The following is an 11,199-nucleotide window of genomic DNA, read 5'->3' as shown; positions in this document are numbered from 1 at the left end:
TCTGGGGAGTGTTGTCGCCTATTTGAACAAATGTTTGGATACGAGAAACTATTTTTGGGTTCTTTCAAACAAACTTTTTTGTCTGTAACAATGACTCGTTAAGGCTCGGTTGGATCTTTAGCATTCGAATGGGCGATTTTTTCAAATTTTCCTTTCCGTTCGAAAAACCCTTTGGATATTTCAAAATATGAAAAATTACATATGATTAGTTTCGTGATTACGTAAGTCTATTAAAGTATTGATAATATCTAGACAACGGTTAAAGAAAACTATACGAAAATTCACGTCAATGCTCTAGAAGCAATTCTAAGCATATGTAATTTTTCATATTTTGAAATATCCAAAGGGTTTTTCGAACGGAAAGGAAAATTTGAAAAAATTCGCCAATTCGAATGCCAGCCGACCCTTAAGAGTAAATGGTATTCCCCTTCGTCTTGACGTCCTTAAATGAATCGATCATATCATTCTCATTTCCGTACACGACATATAAAGGGAATTTTACATGGAAGCGACACGTGTCGCGTGTTACTTGTAGACCGACCAATGGACTATAGGCTTATGACGCACGTGACGTCGTTACAGTGTGTAACTCTGCTATTGATTGGTTAATTCTCAAGTCACACTCATCGTCTGTCGCTTGTCTCTTTGGTTTGAAAGTTCCCTAAAATTAACAATGTTTGTGCAAGGCGGGCAAGGATTAGAAAATACTGCCCTACTAGGAGAAATACACTAGAATACAACGGATGTTTTTCTTCTTTTCTTTTAATAACATTTTGTGCATATCGAAATGATTGCAATGTGCCCTGAGTCTTTAGCCGACACCAGCCAAGCCGATTTCGAAAATTACTTCCCTTTTGAAACATCGCTTGATATTTGAAATTCAGAAAAAATAATCTGCTTACAATTTCTTCCAGATCAGGGTTCCTCAATCTCGTGTCCCATTTTGCTGGCAAAAATGTGTTCATTGGACTCCGCCTCATGACTGCAATCACCCAGAGAACTTGATTGATTGACTGATTGATTAATTGATTTGGTTGATTTTACTTCGCGTTTCTGCTACTTGATATGAAATTCATGAAGGGTCACGCACGAAGAATGCTCAGGTCTGGATTCGAACCTGGGACCTCTGGCGTCGTAGCACGCTGTGCTAACCACACCGCCACGGAGATCGGCCACGAGTACTGGTGGAGGCATGGATTTAATATAAAACTTCTACAGTACATGTGACTGAACGAACTGTTTGCAATAAAAATGCATCGTTTTTAAATGTAAGGTGAAGTACATATGTTTTTCCTTGGTTATTTTCTTGGTTATCATGTGCAAGTTCTAACCCAAACTGTCAGGTTAATATTGATTGATTGATTGATTTAGTTTATTTTACTTCGCGTTTTGTGCCTCTTGGCTAATTTGCGAAGATGGGGATGAGTGATGAAATGGTGAAATTGATGAATGGACATACACAAACAACCAAGCCCGACCAGGATTCGAACCCGGGACCCTTGGCGTCAGGTTAATACTTTATACTTCTCTTTCATATCTAATCTTATATTAATTTTTATATTACTGTAACACATATTATCATATTATTGTACTTTTTGAATTCTTCTGATTGCATATTTTGTGTACCAAACAGTGTTATAATTTCATACCAACAAGACACTGTAAATGGGCATTTGCCTGTAGTGTCATGTCTTTAAATAAATAAATAAATAAATTACCATAAAGTTCGTGCAATGTTTCATTGAAGAATAAATTAATCACACCAACGTGTTGATTTTATCGCAACTAATTGTATTATTCATTGTACGTACACATTATTTACAGTACACAATACATAATTATAGTTATTTCTTATTTTAATGTCAGTAAAATAAGTAATGTAGTACAGTTTTACAGTAATTGTATTAGACAATATAATTAATTTTATGAAAGCCGGTCTCCATGGCGTAGTGGTTAGCACAGCGCACTATACGACGTCAGGGGTCCCGGGTTTGAATCCAGAGGAGTAACCACGAATTTTTGTCTGGAGGGGAGGGCAAGCAACAGGAGGATAAACGTGCCAATAATAATAATAATGATAATAATGGCATAATTACTATTATTATTGCCATTTTATCCTGTTACTTTTACAACACGTTCAATTTCACATTAGCTAATAATGGAATACAAGCACAGAAATTGTATTTTTGAAAGAGAAAAATGAGGAATATATCTAGCTAATTATTTTTGTATACCTGACATGTGCAACATGATATGTTTTACACATATGGAACATGGAGCGACTTAAAATAAGAAACTACATAATCAATTCGTCCACCTCATAACACACCAACCAACAGCAAAAATGATATAAATTGTCACTCACATGTGTATATAGTGCTCCTTTTCCTCAAAACAATTGTTCATACATTTGAAACCAAACTGTTTAGCAGCAACAGTCTGAAGTAGATACATATTTGGTGTCACTTCTCTCTCTGGTAATTTGCAAGGCATTATAAAAAACAAAGCGCAAGCGAAGCGAGTAGGAAAATTGTTAGATCCAATTTTTGGAAACTGAAAAGAATATTGATTTAATAGGGCGCAAATAATTTCACGGGGCGCCATGGCATTCTCTCTTTTTCAACTTTTTTAGACCGTTCGGTGCAGACTCCTACCGCACGGCTCTGACTTTTATGAGAATAAGAAAAGTAGGCATTGCGAGCGAGGCGAGAAAGAAAATTTTACGAAACGTATTTTTATTTGCATAAAATTTGAAATCGAGGGAAAGGACAATTGCCTCTCTGTGCCCCCCCTCCCCCCCTTGCAGGTGCTCTTGGCAGTTTTGAAGAAAAATGCAAGAAATACATGAAAACTAATTCCATATTGATTATCATTTTGTCCTGTTACTTTTAGATTCTGCTAGCTTTGCTTTCCTTTACTTCAGTGTTTGCCCCCCCCCCACCCTGCCTCCCCCTAGAATTGATTTCCGTCCAAGGTTGCCCCCTGCCCTCCCTGTGGTTGCGCTACTGTTTGAATCACGGGCTGGGGATGGGTGTTATTTCTGAGTGTCCCTTCATCAATTTCATCATATCATCACTCATCCTCATCTTCGAGATTGGCCAAAATTGACAGAAATGCATAGTAATTAAACCAAATCAATCAATCAATGAATTTTGTAATAAATGTTACCATTGAAAACCCTGTGATATTAATTGGTGGCACGGCGAAAGTATGAATATTAGTTTAGAGGTGCGCCTCCCAAAAATTCTGAGAACCCCTGTTTTAGAGCTTTCACGAGCCGACCTCCGTAGCGGAGTGGTTATCAGAGCCACATCGCGTTCGAATACAAGCCTGGGCAAGGGTGGTTTTTGCGAGTGTCTTTTCATCAATTTAATCATTTTATCACTGAAACATCATCTTCGCGTTGAGCAAGAAGTGTCAGAAGAGTGAAGTAAAATAAACTAAATCAATCAATCAATCAATCAATCAATAGAGCATTCACGTGAATCTTTCGCTGTTGTCTAGATATTCGCAATAGATTCGTGGCTATAGGAAAGCCTATCCTGTTTCTAAAGTTAACGCAAGAGAATAAATTGGCTATGAACCCTACAAGACACTGATTACACGAAACTACACCTCTACGCTTTTGGGTTTTACAGCAGTGCATAGTGAAACAGATATGTTAGATTCTCATCGACTTGTAAGTAGAGATTTTTTAGAGGTAGGCTGTACCAGAGATTGTTCGTGAATCCGCAAACTTTCATAAAATCTGCACATCAAAGAAACTTGGATCATTTTATACGGTTCACAGCATGATGGCTTCTCAAGTGGCGGGTCCTTGGTTCGAACCAACATGAAAAAGTGGTTGGGTAACTTTTTCAGTGTTTTCTGAGGGAGATATTCAGTATTGCTTCTTTCGATGCGGAATTTCGTTTCATTGCATCAGTTCTTGATTGCGAGGTTCGTATTGATGGGTTAGCCGGGAGGGAATGCTCTTGTTGAAAGAGACCAGCATGGGGCAGTATTATTATTGCTTGATATTCACCAGCTCGCACGGACCTCGAGCAACCATGCACTAAAATGCACTGAAACATCTGCCTCGGACGGACTCGCACTCGACACATATCGATCCGGAGGCAACCATTTTCTTTTCTTCCTTGGCCAGGGTGTGGAAGGTCAGGCCAATGAGGACGGAGCCTCGCGTCACGTGATGCGAGAGGCGTGGTCGCCGACAGCTCCGCGCGGCGCATGCGCAACGCACACGCCACCTAGCCCGATCGCGCCGCTACGGGAGTCCCGCTTCACGGTTTTTCCAGTTCGGTGAAGAGGAGAAGCGTACAGTGACGTGCGGCAAAGCGTTTACGCGTGTTCGCTTCACGCAGCACACAACCTCGCGGTGTTGGTGTATTATTTTTGTATCGGTTGTTATTTTTTTTTAGAAGTTTTTGCACTGCGGAGTTCTTCGACGACCACCTCCCCCACAACCCCCCATTCAACGTACCCCCGCCAACCCACCCCAGCAGCAAGTATTACGACGCTGGACGTTCGGAGGCCGACTGTGGCAGCATTCAACACGGAGACCCGTCTCGTAGACACCGGAATCCTGGACCAGAACAGGACAGAACTAATAGACACGTTTCGTGTTTATTCTTCAGTAGTGAACCTAGTCCCGACAAAATCTGTCAAAATTTCACCTTCCAAGGCAGAAGATATGACAGAGCAGCCGCAAAGTAAGTATTTAGGATAGCAGGACACACCTGATCGTGTTTTATTTCCATTACGGTTTCGCAACACACCCGGTAGGTGTCGGATAGCTCGGACAATTTTTAAATATAATATACACACGCACCTGTTTGTTCTTCAAAACCAACACATTCGTTACCGCAAAAGTAAGACTGTTGTTTTGAAAATTCACTGAAACTCGCTCTTAATGTGGTGGTTAGGTTTGCAAATTCTATAATTTTGACAACTTTATGATATGCTTTTTTGCGTTATGAAGGTATGCGGAAATTATCAAAATAGTGCCACCTTAATTCCTGTTATGCAATTTTTCAATACCTGGTAGTCAATCATTATAATCAATAAATCTTCCCAATCCCCACTAACTTTTATTAATACTTTCATTACTATTTATTGGTAAATTTGTGTTCGACCCCAGGCTGTATATTTCTTTTCCTACTGCTTCTTACGCTTTCCTATTCCATAAACATGTGTCTACTCATAATAGACCCTTCTTCAAGGAGCATATTAGTGTTTTCTGTACGTCTGTTATTGTACACTAGATGGTTGTACAGTCATGGACACTTCTGGGTTGTAACAACTCTATTTACTTTCAATTGGGTCGTTACAAGCCAGAAGTGTCCAAGACTGTACTTCCTCTGATGCTTCCCCCTAGATACAGTAGTAATTATTACCCTTTAGCAGTACTAATAGCATTAATATTGACAGCATTGAGACGGCATCCGTCACATGTGCCAACTGCTTGCTGTGAGGTGAAAGTATGTCTCTTCACACCTTGTCTGTTGACAGATGTAAATATTCATCTTATCAGGTGACCTCATAATGGCTTGTTTCAAGTTCAACAGGTTGGTGCCTGCTTGGTCTTCAATATTCATGATCTTGTACTTATGCACTGTATGTCTTATTAGTTTCTTTACTATGAACGTACCGGTAACTGGCGTTAACGAACTTCAAATTGCCCATGTCAATTTACCAAAGCATGAAGTAATATCATGTTAATTTGTTATAGATTTGTATGCGAGCAAGCGTGAATATTTACTGGTATTAGGTCTTTATTTGACTTTTTCGTCCTACTGTGAGCGATTGAAAATAATAAATACTACGCCAGAATATTCAGTTTATTTTTTGTGTTTAAGGATGAATTTTAATAAATATATCTATGGGAAAATCATATTTAGACGCATTACCTAAACACTGATTCACCAATTCATTTACACTTTAGAAAATTTAAAATATTGCATTACTTATGCATTATTGACCAACAGTTAAATTAAAATATTTTCTTTCATACACCATAAATGTAAATATTTTCTTATTGTATGTTTGACCTGGCATCTCACTATAGTTGTAAGTACAGATAAATTTTCCACTACATTCTTGTTTTTGCTGTGTATTTATAGCTATAGATCTGCATAAAAATATTTTAAATCTCTAAAAAGCAGATAAATTGTATTTAAAATCGGTGTACAGCTTATATAATTTTTTTTACCAGTTTTATGCATATGTGGAGGGGGTCAATTTACAATAATGTCTATAAAAGACTAACATTTATACTTGACAGACAAATGCATTTTGTGAAGACTCAAGTTGAGACAAATTGTGAAGCATTCAGCAAGTTAGTTAATTTCTGAATTTCAATTTTAATCCTTCCGCTATAAAGGCAAACACAAATAATTGCTGCTTGACTTTCTTTTGGACATAGTTAATTCATCCTAGACAGATACATTACACATTAACTAATATGTCACGTAAAAGATTACCTAATATAACTATAGACACTTACTTTAGTTATGTATATGTCCACCTTATTCTTAGAGATTGATTTTTAAATTTTATCATAAAATATACTACTTGAATCCTATAAAAATTGAATACTTTGTATGTAATCGTTTCTGTAATGATTTTATTCAAGGTTTATAGAATTCGAGTAGTAAATATAATGAAATGTGTGATGGTCACAAGAGTAACATGAATATGCTTATTTTTTTTTCTCCCAAGATAATGGTTTCAATTTAAACAGCGGTCTTAAATTCTAACAATGATTATGTAATAAGGAGATAGTAATATTGGACAACACTGTTTATTTTACATAAAAGTAAAAAAAGAAATCCGCATACTTGTCCTTATCGATATAAATGTTTATCTCTTGAGAAAGGCAATGCAAAAATAATTTTGTATGAAAATCTGCATGTTATTATTAATTTTATATTCAGCGTGCACCACAATGCTTTTATTCGTTCGTTCACGTACGTACGCTTTGAGAAATGGGCAGAAAACGTTTGAATTGCATAATGCAGTGGCGTATTTACAATTTAATTTCTTGGGAAGGCTATTTTTTTTTCGGTGACAAAGTGTAAGGTACGATGCATTCCAATTCCCGATGCAAATGCTGTTTTTTACAAAATAAGAATTTGCGCATCAATCAAAGGGGTAGAAAAAACTATAATAATTCCTTTCCTTCGGGGATATTTCGGCGGAGAGAACGTGGCTCAAGACATACTTTTTATCGATTTATAGTAAAGTAATGACTAATCGATAATGCAAGTAACTTACTTGACCTAATAAAATGCAACATGTACGATGTGTAACTCTGAATTTCTTTTTAAGAAAATAGCTATATTCATTGGCGGACATTCCGCATAAACGGTCTTTCTGTTTCTGCAAGTTTTTCAGCAAGTATGTTTTGTTTTTTGTTTCCTCACTTATATACGAGTATATATATATATACAGTTCAGTGCATAGGCTATTTGTTATCTGCTTCGAAACAATCAAGTTTACAACTAATTATATATTTTATGTTAGCATGAACTTCTCAGTGTTCTTTTGATTTCCTTAATTTTACTTCGCTTTTTGTGCCACTTTTGGCTAATTTGCGAAGATGGGGATGAGTGATGACATGATGAAATTGATGAATGGACACTCGCAAACATCCATGCCTAGGCCGGCATTCGAAACCGGTACCCCTGGCGTTGTAGCGCGATGATCTAACCACTCCGCCACGGGAGTGTTATTTTCATTTCTGTACAATTGATAATCTAAAACGAAATTTTAAAGAAATCTTGCATTCAGGCACCAATACAAAAAACTTAAAACGTTCCATTTCTTTCTTGAATTAATCAGATTCGAAACAAATGTGAAATATAAAAGATCTGATTTTTGAAGAATTATCATCATTTTCATTGCCAAATTTACAGATGCGCCTTCCAGCGACCTGTTTCATTAAAACTAGTATTTTAGCTTTACTTAAATGTCTATACGCAACGTAGAACTATGTACACTTTTCTCAGCAATTTTGGAACCAATTGCATTAAGAATTAACCTGAAACTGGCACAAGGTGCTCTATGTGCATTTTGTTCAAAACAAGATTGAATGTTTTGACTATGTTCATAAAATATTAAGATGTACATAGTATTATTACACTATGGGCAACAGAAATTCTTCTGAAATGTAAGGAAATAACGATGTGATTTTATTTTGTTGGTACTGGTCGAGCGAGTTGAGTGGTTGATTCACGATCTCGCCACAAAAGGTTCTGGGTTCGAGTCCCGGACTGGACATTAGTGTCCATCAGTTTCATATAATTAACTTTATGAACTCGCTGTTAGCCGAAAAGTTGAAGAGAAGTGAAATGAATAAGGAAGATATAAGCACAAATACAATATGTTAACTTACTTTTGGCTAATCGCGACGATGAGGATGATTGATTAGCTGCATGATGCAAATTATGAAGGGATACTCAGAAATAAGACCTATGTCCAATGTGGGACTCGAACCCGACAACTTCGGTGGCGAGCGTTCAGTGAATGTCACTGACTTACCTTACCTGTCATATTTCCAAACCTGCTGCTAAATTATTGGAATACTATCTCGTACACAGTTCTTATAACTAAAATGAAGTTAGGTATTGAAATGTTTTTATACGCAGAACAGTGTTGTCTCGTCTTATTATTTGAATAATTAAAATGCACCCTTGATACGTTCTCACTAATGGCATTTCTTCCCCGCTTCAGTCGTTGAAAAATACAACTGGAATGATCATATAGTATACGGTGGGTTCTCTCATTGTATTCACTCCTTGACCGCAGAGACGAGACAGTGGGGCGAAAACCCAAAATATTTGTGCCATTCTCTCGCGAGGCAACAACCCCTGCATTTGGGGAGTGAGGCCAGGAAGGGACAAGAAAGATAAATATCAGAGAAAGCTGCAGAAAACCTTGAAGACACCGTCCCTTGGTCGTGAAAGCTGCGAAAACTATGCCCCGTGTTTTTCCTCGTTTGGGTCTTGGAACCTTCGGATCTCAAAGGGCGCAAATATTGCCCCACACTTGTTTATTTTTCCCCTGCCTCATTCCGTTCACAGGGTCTACTTGCACCCTTCTCATTTTCATCCCTTTCTAACCTTGTCAAGGGAAGAATTTTGTTTAGCATTCCTAAATTCACAGAGAAGCTTTCTTCTTTTTTATTCTTTCTACATATTACTATGTTATTCAAGAGCCAAAGTGCAGGAATGGTCCTCAGGAGGGACAGACGAGATACCCCCCCCTCTGAAAACTCTCCTACCCCCTTCCATCACTGCTGAAACCGTGCTATCTTTCTTCCCAAAAGTGCTGAATTTGAAGTTTTAGCGTTTTTGCAACAATGCCTTGCAGTGCATTTTATCCAAACTGCACACCGGCCCGGTTAGGTGGTCGACTTTCGATCTAGCCACTGAAGTTCCCGGGTTCGAATCCCGGCATGGATGTTATTTGTGCGTGAGCTACGCCACGCCTTCATCACTTCCATCTCTCATACTCATCGTCGTGATCAGCCAGAGACAGAAAAGTAGCAAAGTGACGTAAAATAACAAAAATTCAACAATTACTGAAAATCATGTCTGTAAGCTAAGTACGAAGTTGAGGATCAAATCAAGTACAAACACAACAACAATGCCCTACACTGTAAAAAGTTGACTTGGGAAATCTTAGACCTTGGAGGGGTATTGCAGAATGGAGTTTACTTTATATTCTCAACAGCAGATTAGGCATTGTCTTTGTTATAGTAAAGCATAAAACGAAGTTCAAGAATATACAAAAATGTGGAGATTGTTATTTGCTTAATTCTGTCTATCGATTTTGATAGTTAATTCGTCAAAAAAACACAATATAAATTTGCTAAGAATGATTTTTGTTCACCCTGACACCAATATGTATAAATATATAAATAAAAAAATAAAATGATAACCCATGTCCTTTGCAAAATAATTTTAGGAATAAGTTGTGAAGTAGTTCCAAGTTGTTTATGTATATACTATTAGCGTATGCAGGATTTCCTTTTCGGAGGGGGCTGAAATTGTAAAGCTGGATATTACAGGGCCTTAGTAGCTGTGTTCAAGGGGAGCCAGGATACGCAATGAAATATTTCGTAATTGCCAATTTTTACCTTCGTTTTTAAAGTTGTTGAAAGACAAAAATGATAATCATTTGTCATTTCAATTCAATTTCGATATTCCCCGAGTTCTATTGCTTTCAATTTAAAATTTTGATTTTTTTCAAAATTTCGGAGAGATCTGTATCCCCATCAGCTCCCCCCTGCGTATGATGTGTGTAAAGTTTCCGAAAATTATGGAACATACAATTGTTTTATGCGTTACTTCTATTTAAGAAAAAACAACATGTTCGGTTTCATAAACAGAATAATCCCATACCAAAAGATTTAATTAACTCTCCCACACCAAATAAGAGAATTGAAATCGCACATTTACACAAAACATTCTTATGTGAAAAGCATGTAGATGTAGGTTAAAAAAGAGGGTTGGAATTTATACGTCTTATGGTAATTTCTTAGCTTATGAGTGGATGTTCTCAACATTTTGACAGGGAATAGAAGACAAATTTCAACAAGAGCTACAATATTATTGAAACGTGAAACAGAACGATAGAGGAATAACTATGCATTTTGTGTCTTATTTAATACATTTCGTTCTTCAAGTAATTATAATCTTATCATAATTATTTTCTGTCAGACGAACAAAACTAAATTCGTACAATTGGAAGAAAAATAGACACCACAGTTAAATCTATAATTTCGATTTCTAAGCGTGTGTATCTGAATTGCGCTAATGATGCGTGAAACATAAAGTGACTGAAAAATGCATAATTTGATGCAATTCTCTGTATCATTATTCCTGGTGTACCCGTGAATATCGCCAACATTTTATGTTTTTTAATGTTATTGAAGTTAAAAAAATATGCATTTTTGTGTCAATTACCACACTGCACACATAACTCAAAATGCACCAAATCAAGGTGCATCAGTTGATGTATTTAAACCTGTAATTTTGGTTTCTTTCAAATGATCGCATCTGATCTGTTCAATTGATGCATTTTTCTGTGTATTTTGATCCACCGAATCTTCATCATTAGCGGTTCATGCATCTTAATGTATTACTGGAGTCAACATATTTGTATCATATAATCAAGGGGTCCCGGGTTCGATACCCG

General features: G+C 37.0%; 1 protein-coding gene across 4 annotated transcripts in view; it reads left to right on the top strand.

Annotated features, from left to right (window-relative positions):
* Positions 1-4,306: 4,306 nt before the first annotated feature.
* tup (LIM1_Isl and LIM2_Isl domain-containing protein tup) overlaps positions 4,307-11,199 on the top strand; it is a 228,006-nt gene continuing 221,113 nt past the window's right edge. For all 4 annotated transcript variants that reach the window (XM_083131714.1, XM_083131713.1, XM_083131716.1 and 1 more), the window contains exon 1: positions 4,307-4,709. In XM_083131714.1, the coding sequence (XP_082987840.1) occupies positions 4,691-4,709 (19 nt within the window). In that variant the 5' untranslated portion in view covers positions 4,307-4,690. The remainder of the gene's footprint in view (positions 4,710-11,199) is intronic.

This window comes from Lepisma saccharinum, chromosome 11, assembly GCF_977018435.1.
Source record: "Lepisma saccharinum chromosome 11, izLepSacc3.1, whole genome shotgun sequence".
In the NCBI taxonomy this organism is placed as follows: domain Eukaryota; kingdom Metazoa; phylum Arthropoda; class Insecta; order Zygentoma; family Lepismatidae; genus Lepisma; species Lepisma saccharinum.
The sequence above is the reverse complement of the archived record's forward strand: the minus strand, read 5'-3'. Positions and strand labels throughout refer to the sequence as shown.